Genomic DNA, 19,656 nt, shown 5'->3' with positions numbered 1-19,656 from the left:
TGGTTCTGACAAATAAGTAAATAAGAAAACCAGCATTAGACCATATAGGGAGAATTTCAGTCTAAAGCAATGATTTGCTTGAAAAACATTAAAAGAACATAGAGTGAAAATTAAAATTAAATTAAAAATTAATTTATTGTCTAAATTAAATTAAATTGTCTAAATTATGGGCTTGACCATCTGATCTTACAGCATCACTGGGCTGTTCATTCATTCATGTCGTTAATGAGTCCATAATTGGATATTGTTTGGTAACATACTCAAATTTAGTGCCTGACATCAACATTTCTGTAGGTCAGATTCACAAGACAACAACAGCACTTGAAGAATGATACTCAAATTTTAATGCGCTCAATATTCTGAACATTGATCAACTTGGGTCAAAATAAAGGATAAATAAAAGAATACAAATAAAGGCTGCTGTTATTTGCTATGTAGTTCATTTTTAAGGATGGATTCATGATTTCAGGGAGAAAGTGGACAAGGCCTGATGCTCCACATTTAAAATGGGTCAGAATGTCACTCCGCACTAACACTGTTTACACATCTCACCTTTCCAGATGCAGAGGCTCCTTTTTCCATTGAGATGCTGCAGGGAAACAGATGAGGAGAATAAATTAATCACACCGGGATTCCTCACTCCCTTTGTCTCTTTTACCCACAAACTTTGCCTCTCTTTTCCACCTTTATTATCTTTAGCCTTTTATCTTAGAGGGTGGTTGGGGTGCATCCAAATTGTTCCTGAGCTTGTGCAGCTGTCGATATCGGGGCCAAGCAGAGAACAATTTGCTGTATTCCATACAGACAATATGTTTGATTTGTTGGCATTCCTATGAGTACTGTGTTGAAGTACTTACAATCTGAACTAGTTGACAGAAAAATAGTTGCTTTTTTTAATATTACAAATGTGTCACAGTTTGCAGTGACCTGCTGTCAGGTACACCCCCTTCAATAAAACAGTTACCAAATTTCAGCCTCAAACTTTAGCTTGTCATTTTAGCCAAATGAGTGCATATTTTGCAAACAGCGCCTCACTAACAAACTGATAACAAGCGGCTGGAAAAGAATGTAAAATGTAAAAGTATTTGCCCTCAGATTCTTTTCCTTTTTAATTGCTTTTGGAAATGGAGCAGTGATTGCATACATTTGAATCCCATTCCAGTATTTAGCAGTTTAAAAATGCTGTTATTTTCACTTTGATTTATTTATTATATATATATTAAAAAACATTTCTAAGAGGGCGAGAAAAATGTGCATGTGTGCATTCACACACACACACACGCACACACACACACACACACGCACACACACACACACACAAATAGGATTGGACATATCTTGGCTGACAGCGTTTCATCTCTTTAAATACATTCATCACAGGCTTAGATATGTGTGACCACGGCAGCAGATTTCTAAATCATGCTCGCAGCTTTCACGTGATTAAAAAGTGTGTCACTGACTTCTGCAGGGATCTCTGGCACAAATATGGCAGAGGTAAGTCATCCTGCATGTTGTTTAAAGAAGACGGCATTGCGCTCTAAGCAGCAAACATGAAAGCGCGTCTCAGTTTGTCAGCACTAAATGCCTGCCTGGGTGGAATAAGTCAAGTGCATGTGTTTAATTCCTCAAGCATGTTATGTAAGAGGTTTCCTCACCTATATTTGGGCAGCATGTTCTAGTATAACAATTGCGGAGGTAGGCACATGACTGCAGTTCTGCCTGTGATGACAGGTCAGCCCAGACATCTGGCTCAGATCACCATTTGAATCCAATTAGGTTTGGCTCTCATTTTGCTGGCATATAATTGGCATCATCTCCAGATATCAAATGAAACACTGGGTGGTGTTCCATAATCACACCAAATGAAAATGTGTAAATATAGAATTCTGTATGGGTCTAATCCAATCACGAAATAACATTTGTAGCAAATAAATATCAAATTTCATACAAACCTAAAAGTGAGCGGAATGTTTATCCCACAAACATGTGAATATTTTTTTTTTGGGGGGGGGCAAAAGTAGTATACATGATTGTTTTTTAGCTAGTCAATTTCAAGAACAAAGTATCACCAAACAAAAGCCTGAAGTAGAAAATGAAGAATATTGAAAGAAACAATGGTTTCTTATCGTGACAGGTCTAATTATTCAGCAGGATGGTTCTGCTGGTTTGTGTTGAAGAGAAAACGAGCTTGGCATTTATGTCTGACTCTTTTCTGAGGAAAATGACATTTACACATCTGACTTTAATTTTGTTGAGGGAAATCATCTGTAAAGCAGGTCATAACTTTCTCAGGTGTGGCATTTTAAAAGGAGCCCTGGCATTTCATAATCAGCTGTCTTGCTTGCATTTGCAATTAAAAAAAACAAACATCATAAATAGTATGCTTTGCATTAGGCCTTAGGCCTAATAGGTGATATATGTAGTGGCCGTGAATATCAAATCAGCCTTTTTGCTAACTAAATGTGTCGTCAACATGAAATCTACACATTATAGTATAGTATATGATTGTCTGTGAAGGTTCTCAGTCATCCAGGTCATGGTAATTCTGATTCAACTACCAGAAATATAGCATAGCATAGCATAGCATAGTATCTATGTAGTATAGTATAGTATAATGTAGTATAGCATAGCTATAGTATAATATAGTATAGTATAGTATAGTATAGTATAGTATAGTATAGTATAGTATAGTATAGTATAGTATAGTATAGCATAGTATAGTATAGTATAGTATAGTATAGTATAGTATAGTATAGTTCTTCAGTGCTTCAGGTCTTCACATTTGACTCATATTTATTAGTATAACCAAAGGTCCCTAGTCTTTGAAGCAAAATTTCAATCACACTCTGCCTTGAAACAAATCAGACAAACAGTTTTTCCCACATTTACATGCACTTAATCACAGTTTTTGATGACTTCAGGTGTGGATGTCTATGACCCAGGATGTCTCAATGTCTTCCTGATTTTTTTATTTTATTTTCACCAGTTTCTCCTATATTCATCTTGGTCCTGATGATTTCTGCTCACGCTATAATTCATTTCTTGATAAACTTAGATGTCGTATTAAACAGAGGACCAGTATTACCAATATTGCAAATACTATGCTGTATACAAAACACTCACCCTCCCACGCTGCTGTTGGCAGAACTCTCAGCAATCTGCGAGCTGGCGATCCACTTGGTTTCACCTACCACTGTCCTGGCATGTGGCAGACGGCCTACGTCTTTCACCGTCATCATCAGGTGCCGTGACGACTTCAGGACTCTGACAGCTTCATCGTGTGGGATGCTGAGGAAGCTGCGGCCATTGACCTCCAGAATCTGGTCCCCAACCTGTGGAGAAGGGAGGGCACACAGAGGCATGGTGGGGGGGGCTGAGCAAGGTGGCAAGGGTAGGCCGGACTGCTGCGCACACAGGTTCAGAGGTCAAAGGTCAGAGAGAGGTAACATAACAGTGGTACAGGTGTACAAAATAGTAAATGGATCAGAACAGAATAATTGTGAGTTTGTTTTTTTGCTTTTTTTTAATATGTGACTTTTAGGTTGGGTAATAAAGAGAAGTAATTACACAATGAATAAAGCATCCTGTGCTCACTGACGGGTTCGCGACCATGACTTTTTAATATATAATTGAAAAGGCTTTCAAATGTAATTTTACACTTATTCAAAGACCTGGCCCTGGAGGCATCTAATGATGGGGACATAATGATGTCCATCCTGAGAACTACCTTTGACCGTACCTGCTACGGCGTATAATGAAGCAGAACAGTAGCTATAACCTTGAGGTCCGTCCGCTGAGCAATGTCAGTCACCCTCATCTATCCTGCATGTAATTGTACTTATCCTTAAACTTCTTTATCTCAAGGTCATGAAGACTGAAGATACGTATCTGCACTTATATTATTTACAATAAGGTCTAGCAGAGGTGACACACTGTTGAAAGTGCACCTTTTTAAATGACTCTCCTACTCACGTTAGGCCAACAAAGTTGGTTTGGACTTGCAGTTGCAGTTAAGAAGCAAGTCGGACGTGTGGATTCCAACAATCTGACACAATGCAATACCTTACATGGTGCTGCAGCACCTGCATCAGGACAGCGTAGAATATTGTCCAATAAAACTGCACTTAACACATGAGGTGGGAACATTCAATCAAATTCACAGCAAATCACATTTGCTCCACAGAGCTTTGGTTTTCAGGCCTGTCTGACAGCGACCACAGAGCCTGAGGAATGAACTGTTGCAAAGCTGACAGTAACTTCAAAATGAATATATAAAAAAGTTATTTTGAAAAAGTAAGAACAAGGATTTTTGACACTGAAACTGCCACAAACTCACCAAGAAACACTATCGATCAAGATGGCTCAGCTCTAACTTTAGCCGTCAACAGCAGAGGTGAGGCCCAATTTGGAAAGATTCTCCTGAGTGTTCCATCAATCCACATCCTAGTTTATAGTCAGAGTCTTACAAATGGCCAAGGTACACCGATCCACAAGCCAGAGACAACAAGCTTGGGGGCTCTGTTTATATCAAGCTTTCCAAAATCTCAAGAAATAACTTTTGTGACTATTTGTGTTTCCTATTTCTTCATTTGTCCTCTCCTCTCCTCTCCTCTCCTCTCCTCTCCTCTCCTCTCCTCTCCTCTCCTCTCCTCTCCTCTCCTCTCCTCTCCTCTCCTCTCCTCTCCTCTCCTCTCCTCTCCTCTCCTCTCCTCTCTCTTTACCCAGCCCCCCATCAGCAGGAGGGTCCCCCTACATGAGCCTGGTCCTGCTCAAGGTTTCTTCCTCTTAAAGGGGAGTTTTTCCTGCCACTGTTGCTTGTTGGGGGTCAGGCCCTGGGATTCTGGAAAGGGCCTTGAAACAATTCTGATTGTAAAAGACGCTATAAAAATAAAGATTGATTTGATTTGATTTGATTGGTTGCATTTCATTGAAACTGGCAACCTCATATGCTTAATTGGTTCCTGTGATATGGGTTTAAGGCACACTACTGAACCTTGAGTTGGGCTGGTTTGACCTTTGAAGCAGCCTTTATGGCTCCAGGCGGATGTGCTGTATCTGCAGTACACACATACCATGATTGCCGTGACCCCGCCTCCCGTCACTTCATAAATTGTTTTAATCAATGTTTAAAAACAAGCAACTACAAACTACGCTGGTGATGACAATCATCCAGTCAATGACACAGCACGGGGAACACCGTGGATGACATCGTGTGAGCCTGGAATAAATGTTGGCCTCGGGGCATTTCAAAATGAAATACTAATTTATTGTTCTCATTATTTCAGATTTTTAGATTATTTCTTTTCCCCACATAAAGTGTCAGGATGGCACGTCAAGTTGCAAGAGGCCTGGCTTCAAACGATGCTCATGCATTAGTGCTGCTGCTCATGCTGCTATACACAATAATGGACTCAGTCAAAAGAAAAGACCCACTCACATTCTAAATTACAGTCATATTTTGCATAATTTGACAAGTCTAAATGCATGCTCTGAGAAGATCTATTATTAACTGTAAGTGGCCAGACGTGTTCCCTGTGTCTTCATTTGTTAGCCCACTCTTGAGTGTTGACAAGTCCTGTATTCCTCTTTTGTGTTTTGTGTTGTGTATTTTCCTCTTTATCAAATTTTCAAATAAAAATAATAATAAGGATGTGAGATATGCACACCCATATATGGCTCTTCCTTCAGTCCATCCATAAATATCCATGTTCACAAGCCTCACTAAACTGGTCTTTAATTACATGCTGAATATTGTTTTATGACTCCTGTTGATAAGAACCCTGCTAATGATTGTGGATTAATTCATAAGAAAAAGAATTTCAATAGATTTAAACCCATTGTTTAACCTCTAAATCTGCAGAATTTATACCTCTATATATCATATAAACACTAATCTGCTTCTCTTCACATCATTATTCCACTTCCTTTACCGGCACTATTTGATGAGGTCCATTTTAAGCTACAAGCACCAATCTATATCCTTTTTGCACCGTTCTTACCCCAGTACTGCACTGAGAAACTGCTTGTGACAAAAAAATCAGATTAATACCGATGAAGCGTAATGGGGGGAAAGTCAGACACCAGACAGGCAAAGAATAACTCAGGTGATGAAGAACAAATGTGCAGTGTTATTTTTAATTACTCACGCTGTTGTAAATATGCACCTGCCTGGTCCTGCTGAATCCTCAGTCCCAGGCAGGTGTCTGCTCACAGCTCCCGGCTCATTTTAAATACGCAGGGTGCGTAATTGGAAATGAAACTTCTAATTACACACTACGTGTTTAAAATGAGCCCCCTGCATGTTTGATACAGTAGGTTTGATCTAAGCCTCTCTGTAGAATTGGAACCACAATAAAACCTGGTTCACTTTTTTTTTTCTTTTTAAAAAAAAGGGGTCAAATGATTCCAAGAGATTGTGGAAATGCATCAATTTTCCAAATCCTTTTGAAGACAGAATGCCAAAAGTCTATATCTTAAAGATTTCTCAGTGGTTTTACAAACCATTAGTAGGATAGAATGACTTTACTTTCACATTGTACATACATACATACATCCATACACACACACACACACACACACACACACACACATACATACACACACACACACACATACATACATACACACACACACACATACATATGTATTCAATGTGCTCGATACTTTAATTCAATTTAAAAGCTTGTAACAGACTCTTCATTATCATTGATGTTAGTCAACCACAGAAAATCACACAAAATGGATGATAAAATGTCTTTATCTTACTTAATTATTATTACTAGCTCAAAGCTGCACTAAAGCTATACAAAAATGTCACCTATTTATCACTTCCAGGTGGTCTGTTTGTCGTTATTTATCTCACTAATATTTTCAGGAAGACCTTTTTTGGATCCAGATGGCTACTTTATGATCAGCATGAAGGGTGCGGTTTGATTCCATCTTAGACGTGGTTATCAGTGAGCAGCGTCAGCAGAACTTTTGCAATCAAACCTCTCATGCACTGGTGTTAAGAAGGAGGAAGCATGTGAGCTGAGATATCAGCACAGAAATGGTACCTTTCAACATTCAAAATGAGGGATTACTATTTGTTATTTTTACGTTTTTATAGTAATGGGGGCTCAAGACAGGGATAATAGTCATTCCTCTTTTATTACACATTTATTGTTACTGCACTAAATGTTAGCACCTATGTTCTTATTTTTGCAGAATCATATCACATAAACTGTCCATTTTTAGTATTTACATCGCTTTTCTGATGTATACAGAGGATCAGTGAATCTTTAGAAAGTTGGCGCTGAACTGTGACAGAAGACAGGTGAAGAGGTGATGGGATAAATTACACTGAATTACAGTCAAATGTACAGCTTGAGTCACTGGATTGGGACAATCGCCATCGATTCCTCTGACAGCATCAGCACTTCAGGGAGATAACAAGATAAATGGGGCAATTCTAGGGTCCTGCAAGGTAACCTGAGTCACAGTGAGGCTATTTATTCTGATCTCCTGGAGCAGCTGCCACTACAAATACTACTTTATCTTTAAGTATTTTTTAACTGTAAGTGCGTTTACATGCACGCAAGGAAACCAAATTCTTGTGTTCAATTACATAAAACATAGGCAGATGCATTAACGTGACTAAAAATGAGCCCAGAGAAGTCTGAATGTTTGCACCCCAGATTCGACTTGTGACCATGTGGACGGCGGGCTGGCCTGTATAATCTGCGCGTGCGCAACATTTTGCTAATGTTACGCTGACTTGAGGGTTGTTTCACAGAGGTGGGATAAACTGAACCAGGATAAAAGAGTAAGCTCGTCTTGAACTAATCTCGTTGGTGCTTTCTTGGATTAATTGGTTGCGTGTTTGCCAAGTGAGGATGAACAGACTTGGGTTAGTCAAGCCAGGCGTGGATGGTTGAGCTAAGTGAGTGGTCACGGGATTCTTAAGAAGACCACAAGACTGATCACAGAATGGATGTAATGATGGCCCAGGACGTGGCCTCTGCAGGGGCAGTGATGGGGGGATCTAGGGAGGGACTGCGATTCGCTCAGTCCATAAAAGGGAAAGTTGCTGCTTCTTACAAGGCTCAAATTGCGGTTCCCATGCAGATTAAACGCATTACACAAGATTATTCTGTCTGACTGAACTTTCTTGCAGTATCTGGGGACACCGTTGTGGTTTTGGAGCCACCAGAAGACGATCCAGTGAGTACTTTACAATTCATGGAATTTACAGGCTGGGCATGACTATTCAAAGGTGGATCGGAGTTTTCTGGATTCATGGATGTATCTGGCAGGGGGAAGCACACCTGCAGCTGTGAGGTGGCCCTCTGCAGGTGAGGAGACGCTGCCACTGGACGCCAAAGGAAATGGACTGATTAATGAATAGAAAAAATAGTTGAAGAACCGTCACAAGTTAAAAAGGAAAATCCAGAATGATATAGAACCCTTTAGATCCAACAGTAACGTCATCATTTCCTCTCCTTATTTTTAGGAGACAATTTAAACAAAATGATCTTCTGTCAGTTAGATTGTAGTACAAATGTTTAAGTGTTTTTTTTTAAATATATCTGTACACTTATCTGTATCTATACGTGGCATAAACATTTGAATCTGAAATTATTTTTTTGTATCGTTTTGAACCTTTTAGTGTTGTTGTCTAATTAATTAATTAATCAAAGGATTTCAAATAAACCAGTTTCTTACTTTTATTGCTCAAATATTTTGTCATTTTTTATTTGTTTTCTGTCTTTATATAATCTGGGCAAATAAATAATATTAACACTGAATAAATTGACCACAGTTATAATATTTGGATGCAGGATGATGAAATGAAATGTGTAGAAAAACCATTGAAATGCTGTAAAACACACATTCCTCCCAACACTGACAGCAGAGCCCCCACAGGACAAGATTAGTTAACCGGAATGTCAGCACAATTATCATGCGCTGTAATTCCTAAACACACAAATAAATGGCAGATCCTCATTGTCATGCCGACAACTTTTTGAACAGATGTAGCCAAAACACCCAATAGAGCTGAATAATGTATTCAGTGAACTTTATCTGTTACCTTGAACATTTGTTGAGTCAGCTATTTTAATGGCAGCACACATTTTGGCTGGACTAGTCAGTGTCCATTTCCTTTCTTTGTCTTCTTTTTACAACCAGTTATAATTTGACGTGAATGTTGTTCCTGGAAAAATGCCAAATCATTTACGGCTGCACATTGTAGGGTACATTGTCACAGCTAAAATTTACTGTCCATAATGTAATTTAAGAACAGTCACTCCGGTTGGAATACTCTCAATACTAATCCTGAGTGCTGCCTTTAACACTGTCTCTCACACTCCTCAACAGGGTGGCATTAAACTCCATTGGCTTTACCCACCTGCACCCCTATGGATTGGTCGAAACCTCCACTAATCTAACTCAAATCATTCAGATCTCATTGGTCTTCATCACTATAGGTGTACCCCAGGGCTCTGTCTGTGGAACTTTCTTTATTATATACTCCCTCTCCGTTCTTAGTATCATCTGGAAATAATTTCCACCGCAATGCCGATGACACCCAACTCTGCATCTCCAGCAAACTTAATTCTTCACTGAATCCAAATACTGGCTGTCTGAGTTCAATGGAAACAATATTACATAACAATATATCAACTTGAGAATTCAAGTTAAGTAGTGATGAAACAGCAAACCTTGTGTACTGGCACCAAATTACTACTTTCACAAAAACTCTACTCTGCAGACTTCCCCCTCCCCAAAGATGACGAGTCGGCATTTCACCCTCGGTCGTGCGCTTTTATTCCAGTCCCACATCAATATTACTGATAGCATCAACACTATATGTCCATCTTTGCACCATTAACTGCCTCTGCTCCTCCTTCACTGCTGCCATTCTTCACCTTGTCACTTCTCTTGATCGTAACTCCCTTTTAATTACCTCATACCTGCCTCTATGCAGTGGCTTGCAAAAGTAACCAACCCCCTTCAACTTTTCCACATTTTGTCACATGACCACAGACATAGATAGCTAAAATTATTGGAATTTTATGCAAAAGACTAAAACAAAGTACACAGAAAATCATACACAATTTAATTAATGAATTAATTTAGTTTCAAGTATGGTGAGCAAAAGTATTCAGACCCTCTGAGGCAATACTTTTAGGCCTGGTAGGTCTCTACCAGGTTTACACATCATAGAATGAAGTTTTTGTCCATTCTTTTTTGCAAATCAGCTTAAACGCCATGAGATCAGTTGGACGGTGTTTGTAAATGGCTGGTTTCAGCGCCCGACCATAGCGCAGAGTCCCAGTTGCATTCAGGTCTGTCTTTTGTCTGGGTCTTGCTAACGTATGAATATGTTTTGTTTTAAACCAGTATAGTGAGGAGTGCTCTCCCTGATCGGTCTGTAGGTTTAAAAACTAAACTTCACACTTTGAGAAAGGCTAGTTTAGGAGGACAGCTGTGTCTTGGTAGGGTTGCAGCTGTGCCATACTCTTGAAGTGCTGCTAGATTAGATGTTTGAGCTTTTGAGTGACTAATCCGGCTTCAACCTTCTCCACATTCTATCTCTGACCTGTCCGGGTGTTTTCCTTGGACTTACTGATGCTGTTTGCCTACAAGTATTCTATATAAAGCCACCTATAAAGCCATCACAGCACAGCTGTATTTGCACTGGGATAGGATTACACACAAGTGGACTGTATTTAGTTATTAAGTCAACATTGGCTCATTCAGCAATCGTCGACGAACGTCTGAAGACATCTCCTCCATTTAATCCTCTGTCTGGTGGCAGCTTCCTGTCCTCCATGTTAACCACCTCACTGCTCTGTACCTCTGTGACCTCCTACACATTGTCACTCTCTGCACACTCATACGTTCCTCCTACTATCCCCTCACTGTCCCCTTCTCCCACCTTACCAGCACAGGAAGCACAGAATTCTACTTATGTATACATTTATTATTTTAAAGTATCTTGAGTTTACTTGTTCCTTTCTTTCTTCTTTGTAACAATATACTGTACAGTGTCTGAGTATTCTAAAAGGCACTGATAAACAATACTTATTTCTATTATTATAAATAACTTGGAGCATTTTCAAAGACAAGACCTCTTCAATCAACTCAGAAAGATTTTCTTGGCCATGTGGCTTATAAAGACCTTAATAGTCCTTAATAGAAATGCTTTGATGCTTTTTTAAATATATATCTATTATACAACAGTTTTATCTGCTAATTCCAAAATCAATGCTGACCTTCTGCGTAGAGGAAGCTGAATTTAAACAGGCATCTCTCCCTCAAAAGGACCATTCATTGCATACTAAATACATGCGGTGGCTGTGTGTCACTAAAAAGCCTCAACCAATCTCTCAGGTCTAATTACATCTATTAGTTCTACTCAGTGATTTGGTTTTTTTTCCCGAACTCAGTGCGAGATGGCCGTTTGGCCTAAAGTTCTTTTGATATTTCCCCATAGCCTGTATCTGCTGTATCTGTCAGGTGTAGAGGTGCAAGCATCGTTTTCAAATAAAGTAGCACATCAAAAGAGATTTAAATTGGTAGGTATTTCGTTCCAACCAAACCGTTTGCACTACAGCCCAAGAAATGATTCTGATTCTGATGATTATTGTCTACAGGAGGGACTTGCTAAATAATTACAAAGGAAAATGCATGATGGTCCTCAAATCCATTCAAAAATAAAATGTCACTTCAGCCGTTCATAAATAACACTGAGAAACAAATACAGATACTGTATATTGAATAATAAGGTTATATTCTCTTTTAAACACATTTGCAGAACGATAAAATTACATATTTGAGCAACTGCATGTTACATTACAACATGACCATTATTTTTGCCGAGTAACAGACAGTGCACATCAACAGGAGGGAGGAATAGACCAGTACTCTGGTGCGCTACATTATCCGTCAACTAAGCATCAAACGCGTGATGTTTTTAAAGAATCTGTTTTGTCAAATGTGTAAACGACTTCACCATGGGTTTCCTTCTGCTTTGGAGGAGATGGATGGTATATTTAATGAGGTTTTGTACAAAGGGGATGTATCCTGAGGTTTTCAAACTGAAAACATGTGGAGGATTTTACAAAAAGGGCAGAATGGGTTCTCTTGAAGCTTGATTCTAGCTGTTGACACATCTGGCTTTCCTTATTGAAATTGCCCAGAAAAGAAACAACATAGTGTGGACATCGTAAATAAGACATTTGAAATGTTTCAGTAATTTTGAAACAGTTTTTGTTAATGTTGCAGCATGCTGAAGTGCTTGCTTTCCAAAGAAGGAATTCAGCTTTTAAGCACAGCACAACGCTGTGCAACACTAAGTTAAATGTGTGTTTTGTCTTCTTGTGCCACAGAGAATTGAAACTAATGTATTTGGAACCAGATAACTCCAGAGGAGAAGTGAGTCAGTGCCAGTCTGCTCGTAGCTGATACACTATTTAATGTCTGAGAATCTAGTTTCTTTTCGAGTTGGATGCACCAAATTTGAGTCTTTTTTCGTACGTATGTACAAAAAAAAGAAAAAAACAAACAAACACCATAATCATCAAAAGAGCCAGTCATAGTAGGTCTGTGTCAGTGCATCTAATAGTTACATTTCAGGTAAGCTGCAACTATGGTAACCATATCCATCATCATGTAGCTTTGAATTGGGAGAACATCTCAGCTTTAAGATGATAAAAGCTTCTTTGGAGAGGTTCTAGAGCCTGATCTTAATGATGTAACATTGACAGGGGTTAAACTTTGATACACGCTGAGTGATGTCTAAGTATATAAAGCTGAATGACTGATCTCGCCTCTCCATGCTACTAATTTAGCACATGTCCTCCCTCCACGACACCATTATATGTGTCATTAGACCGGATCAAAGTGGCTCTGAGCCTCAGTGTGAAGAGCAGGCGGATCCATCTCTGTGAAAGCAAACCTTAAACCAAGCAAAAATTTGCCAAGAATAACAGGTGATTTATGATGTTACGACATACTGTTGACACAGTGACATCCCATTGTTTTCCACATAGTGAGAGCTAGTGATCTATCCACCCGTCCTTTCATTTATCTGCTTTTAACTGCATAACCCAATAGTCACACCCACGACAGGTTAGAAGCCTTTCACAGAGCACACGTATGATTCACTGCCTCCTAGAGGCAATTTAAGGTCTTCAATCAGCCTAATGTACATGCTTATGGATTGTGAAGGGAAACTAGAGTAGTGAGAGAAAAGTCGCACGCTTAAGCAACATGCAAGTTCCATCTAGAAAATGAAAAGATTATTTCAGGAAGCAGTTGTTACATTGTATTCTATTTCTTGTGGCCTATTGTCGCATTGTAACATTCATTTGGTCGATAACTCCCGCTGAAAATGTGCACATTCCATTTGGAAAACATCCTCTCAACATCTGCGAGGCTCGTGCATTTTACTGTGTCATTTGTAAGATTGAGTGTGTGGTGCAACTTTGTAGTCGGTGCCAACAGATATGATACAATTGCTCTTATGTGGCTCAATGGTGCGGCAGATAATGCGAGAGCTCTGCTGGAGCCACATCACAGAAAATCAAAGCTGCATGTGACACATTTGGATGCGTATCCACAACACTTAGGGAGGTGTGTTTATCTGGTCCCTCTGTGTGGGCAACTACATAAAAAAAAAAAACCAAGGGAGAAAAATCAGAGATACCGAGGAAATAGCAAATATGCTACAGTAGTTTTATTTTTCATTTTATAGAAGGTTTTAGGGATTGAGTGTCTTAGTGTCTTAATCATTATTATTATTATTGTTGTTCTTGTTGTAATGAAGGTTTTTAATAAAACTACAAAACAAGTCATTAGAATGGGCGCTACTGGCACGGTTTTAATGTGAAGTGCAGCAGGTGCTCCACTCCTCAGTGGTCTCTGGTGGTGTTGTTAAAACCAGATCGCTGCCAACAGACCAGACTTCAGTGAGGCTCTGAGTAGCAATCTCACCTCTGTTGTTTTGTGTGGTCTGTGTTTGGTGCATTTGCATTTGAATTTCCTGATTATTAAACAAGCAAAACAACATAAAATGCATTTCTCTTTTGCATCAGTCACATTTACAATAAGCCAAAAACTATAGTGAGAGAAAAGTCAACATTCAAGTTCCATCTAGAAATTATTTGCATTTGAACTTCCTGATTATCTGCCAATAATGGGCTGTGCAAGAAAAAGCTATGTATTTTTAGATTTCCTTAGTTAGACTAACAACATGGGTGAACAACAGAAACAAAGGTCGCTGATGTTTTACATGTTTTTCTTAAGCTTCTTATTGACAGCTACTGTTGCAAGGGCGACGCACATTTCCAGCTGGCAGTCAGAGTTGGTTGTTCTTTTCAAAGGGGATTATACTATTACTGTATCTGTTTATTAAAGTTTATATCGCGCAACTCTTTTGATATTGATGTTTCTGTAATCATAGTATTGCACCTAGTGTAGAATATATTAGCCCAAGACGCTCTTAAAGAATAACCTTTACCCTTCACAATAAATGTTGTAATAACAGTAATACATCTGGGACCATGGTCATAAGTAACTAAAATATAAAAAAAATAAATAGAATACAGGCTGTAAAAGACTCTGTGCAGTTTCTATTTATGTCAGCTCTACTTATACCTGTGAAGATGAGCAAGTGTCCTGTGACTACAGTATAGAGGACACATTTTCATCAAAAAATCAGAAAAATGAGCTCATCTCACAGGTTGTAGAAAACAAGACCCTGCTGGAGTAGAATAGCCTGTAAAAGACTTCCTTTTATTCATGAATCTCATAACAACAGTTTGTTAAGATGCAGCATGGAGAGAATGAGCAAGTGTCATTTGATCATAGTGAATTTTTAAGATCAGAAAAGGGACTTATGACACGTCAGGTCCTGTTAGGACCTTAAAACTATTGCTGCCCCCCACCACCATTTCATTGTGAGGGAGAAACCATCTCTGCAGCTGAAATCTGAGCAAGTAGAACAAGTATATAATTTATAACTTGAACAGAACATATTTTTGATTGTGGGTCGAAGCGGCACTTTAATATCTAATACAGCAATGGACTGAAGAGGACACGAGTTCAAGCTTTCACTATATTATGGGGTTGGAAAGAGTTTAACAAGTACACTTGATTGAAGTCCAGAAGTAAAGTGCTGTTATATTTCTGTCCTAAAGAATCATCTGGGGAATAAATGTTCTCCTTAAATCTAATGTCGCAGAGAGAATGGGAGCAAGAAAATGCAATAAGAGGACTCTGGTGAACTTCAAACATATCAGGGCACAGCTTCACATTCTCTTCAGTCGCCTTTTAGCCTTTTCTATGAGCAGGGAGTAAACGCAAACTGAATTCAAACACATTTTGTTTTCGGGGTTTAACGCACAGTAGCTGAGTATGGAAATGCTTTTAGACTGAGTGAATGTGTTCTTTACCATCAAACACTGGGCAAAATAACCACATCATCATGAGCCTTGAGTCACTGACATCCCATCATTAGGTAAGAATCCTGAGTTTCATTCAACCAACAAGTCCCATGATATCAGAGTTTAACTAAATCTGATGGCAAAATTGTTTTAGCAATAACTGGATCAAAAAGGAAATATATGATATAATAATATATTAATAATAATATATATGATTAAATAATATCCATAATCATAGGGCAGGTGATTATGAATTCTGATTCAATAGTAACAATGCGTTTGTAGGGCAGGTAACACAGCCAGTGTCCTAGAATGGTGATGAAATTCGACATGCGCATCACAAGCAAAATAGTAATCAGAAAAAAACATGTGAGAGCTAGAAGAAAACTTTAAAGAGCTCATTAAAAGTAATTATTATTACAGCTAGACAATAAAATAAATAGCAGTATTTGAGCAATTACATTTTGTCTGTTAAACCCCCCTCATGTTGTGATGTTGCTTCTTGTCGGCTGCAGTAGATAGACAAAACAAATGTACACACACACACACACACACACACACACACACACACACACACCTGGATCTTGTTGGTTGCCAAGTGCAGATTTGTTTTGTGCTCTTTCAGCAGGATAGAAGCTGATGGAAAATCACCTCTGTGTAAATTGAAAATATCTGGCTTTAATCCAGCTGCGTGTTTGGCACACTCTGCTAGGCGCTGCAGATGTGTACACCTATTTTATATACCACATGTGCAAGGCTTGGATAAAGGACCAAATGCATTATTAAGAATGCAGTTCTGGAAAAATAGAGAATTGTCCAATATCCTTTCTGAGTCCTGTCCAGTGTTGACATCATACCAGACTTGACCTTTCCCCCTCATCTTTAATTAAATTCAAACTAATCCAGCAGATGTCAACAGAAGGGCACTGAGCACAACTGACCTTTTCCTCATTTTTGTAGCGATACAGAGAGCCAATATCACAGTTTAGTGACTTCTCGCACTCTTTGCTGCATATTCTTAGCAAACAGTGCTTAAAATAAAAGTATTGTAAACTATTTAAAACATCTAAAAGAATTACAATAATTGTTAAAAAGCTTTATTTGTCAGTAATCAGCAATGATGTGATAAAGTGGGGTCAATTTTAAGATTTAGATTTTAAATACATTTAAATATTTACATTTTTAAAGTTTGAAACAATTCATGAAGCTTTGGATTAGCAGTATAGTAAATTTTATTGAAATACTTTGCAAAAGTTATGGTATTATAGTTATGTGCCAGGCACCAAGTAGGTGTGGTAACCAATTTATGAATGTTATCAGTGTCAGTAAGTAAAACAAAATAATAATATGAACATCAATCAATCTGAATAAGAGCTCAAAAACAGTTCTAAAGATAAAGAAAGAATCTGGTTTTTGAGGCTCAGCACAGAGTCCCAATACTGCTGAGACAACTGGTGCTTTACACAACACTAGCATCAATAAATCCTTACCGATGTGTATAATAAGTATTATACTGAGCATTTTAAGAGCAACTTCACCAGTGGCAATTATCCTGGTCAAAGACCAAAGCAGTGAGCGTTAACTTAAACCTCAGGGTCGGTTCTGTATTAAACGGGGTCTTAAACACCGAGGTCAACGCCATAAATATAATAACAGATACTCCACAGCGACCCTTCCTTTTTTCTGCTGTTCCCGTCTTGTCTTCTCATAAATATTTGACACCCAATATGTCTGATATCAGTTAACCTGCAGGGAATTTGGTGATGATGCCTCGTCCTGTAGATGCCCTACAGTCATGTTCTTGACGTGTTTAAAATAGGAATGAGTTTCTAAGCGTTTCCTGAGTGACCTTATTAGTGGAGCAACTCTAGTCATGAAACCTGCAAAATCACCTACAGCGGACAAATAGTCAAATAGAAAAGTGCTCTGTCTCATTTCAGTGCTCCTCAGATCTTCCAGCCGCAGCCGCCCCTCCACCGCCTCACCGCCTGGCCATCTTCAAATCATCTTCAATCAAACCCTCCAATCACAGGTTCTTCCAATCATTCATCAACATCCACCCCTCAGCACCATCAGGATCAAGGCTCCACAACATTCTTCACCTCCCCACCCCCTTGATTTGTTTGATTTTAATATAACTTTACAATATGCATTTTATATTTCATGTTATCACCTAATTAATTGCATTTGCTGCACTCCAAAGATGCTGCGTATTTGAATAATGGGAATAATAATTTGGATGTCACTGATTGCTCGTTGAATGTTTATTCCAATAGTTCCAGCTTACAGCAACGGTTGTCAGAAGTGACGTGTGAATCTCTAAAACATTTAAAAGGTGGCAGATCACCATAAACACTTTTTAGTAACAATTGAAACGTGGTCACATAAATCTACCTAATACTATTTTACTCCCCCATTTTCCTTTTATTTCTTATTAGATTAGAATTCTTCCCCTACTGCGCTGAAAGTGTGGGCCCTCCAGGTGTCTGTGTAATTGGCTGGCTGACAAGGTTTATGACTAAAAAAGCTTGAGATGAGGGAGCATTTGCCATGACTCTTCTCCTGTTGCCATGACAAACAAACCCTTTAATCCCTGACCATATCTGTGGAACAGAACACTCAAATTAAACGAGAATTGCCTCACAATAATGAGGCTCACATGCCCGTTATTGGTTACCAGGGACCTCGGACAGGCTCTTTCCAGTGTCAAATATTCTTATATAGGCTCTGTCTGGTAATATGCCAAAGATCTGAACACAGAACTTCTCCCAATCCTGGTTTTCCACAAAAATAAACTCAATGTTAAATGTAGCCACGCCCAATTGTAAAAGTAGCTGTGTGAAAGATTTAAAAATGCTTTAAGTCATACCTTGAGTCCCCCAAACTCTGCTGCTGAGCCTTGGTCCACCCCAGTTATGTAAATACCCAAATCATATTCTGCTCCACCTCGGATCATTAGTCCCAGTGACCGTCCATCATCCAAAACCAGGTTGACCTATGAAGAGATTAAAAAAGATAAAGGCAGATCTTTAGTATCTCCATTTGTCGAATATTGTAACTGCACAGACCTTGTTGTGGTGTCGAGCTGTGCACAGCAGCACAGAGAAGTGTAGCATAATACACCAGGCTCGATAAAAGGGCTGATTTAAAGGGCTGAGAGAAAATGATAAAATACAAAAAAATGGCAAAACCCTCTTAGATCTGAGGACCCATTATTGATTATGCTGGTGGAATCATTTGTCAGTGGATGAATAACCAAAGTAATGTAAAAATTGGCCTATTCGAGTCGCTCCGCATAAAAAAACAGAGCAGATGAAATATAATGAATTATAATAATGAATCACCTTTTAACATGGTGCCATGGAAAACTAATACCAACAGGAAATACAAGAAAAAAGTGTCTAATTAATTTTGTATTACATCAGTCACAGCAGATTTCCTGGATGTGAGGTGGAATTATTGTTACAATACATGAAGTTACTGAGAACCTTATCGTATGAAATGCAAAGAATAGAGTCTTAAAATGGCCTTTCTCTCAGAATAACAGGCACAAAGAAGTATCAGTTTACTAGATAAAGGACAAACACAACAGTGGCATAGTATCATTGTGCATTAATATAAAGCTCCTTGAGAAAGGTGCTCCAGTGACTCATGATCACAATAAGAAAGGTATTAGGAATGTTGTTAGACTCCGGGGGAAATGAAAGGCAGTGATCTGGAGCAAAATACTCTTCCTGAGTTGCTGTTTTTTGGGGGATTATGTTCTTTTTGTAAGATTTTATTGCCCTGATATGTTTTCCAGATGGCCGTGGCTGAAACAGCGTTGACCTCTATATATGCGTAACGTCCGTGGAGGTGCTGCTGGCCTGACACCAGGCGTAGACCACACAGATCCGCAGGTTGTCAGGGTTCTTCGGTGCTGAACCACAGGTTCAACAGCAGCCTCAGGTAGATAGGTCTGGCTTAGCTTTAGAAAAAAACAACAGCTTTTGGCTTTTTCCACTCAAGCCTGAGATGCTGAAGCTCCATGAGAGTTTGTTAAGGAACTTTATTTTTTTTCCCACATCCTCCATGGATGTGGAGAGGCGTGAGGTGTTGAGAACAAAGTGGTGGTGCCTGCACCAGTCAACCAGGCCCCCCCTCCCCCGTGACTTCTGTAGGCCAACTCTATAAATCAGACACCCGTGGTGTCATCTGCGAATGTAACGGAGGTGCAGGTGAGGGT

At 39.0% G+C, this 19,656-nt stretch overlaps 1 protein-coding gene across 4 annotated transcripts in view; it reads right to left on the bottom strand.

Annotated features, from left to right (window-relative positions):
- whrna (whirlin a) overlaps positions 1–19,656 on the bottom strand; it is an 82,021-nt gene that overhangs the window by 24,536 nt on the left and 37,829 nt on the right. For all 4 annotated transcript variants that reach the window (XM_029838006.1, XM_029838008.1, XM_029838009.1 and 1 more), the window contains exons 3-5: positions 18,301–18,426; positions 3,124–3,332; positions 553–589 (exon numbers count right to left, since the gene is read on the bottom strand). In XM_029838006.1, the coding sequence (XP_029693866.1) occupies positions 553–589; positions 3,124–3,332; positions 18,301–18,426 (372 nt within the window). The remainder of the gene's footprint in view (positions 1–552; positions 590–3,123; positions 3,333–18,300; positions 18,427–19,656) is intronic.

The sequence above is a fragment of the Takifugu rubripes genome, chromosome 6 (assembly GCF_901000725.2).
Source record: "Takifugu rubripes chromosome 6, fTakRub1.2, whole genome shotgun sequence".
Taxonomy (NCBI): Eukaryota; Metazoa; Chordata; class Actinopteri; order Tetraodontiformes; family Tetraodontidae; genus Takifugu; species Takifugu rubripes.
This window is presented reverse-complemented; position numbering and strand designations above follow the sequence as displayed.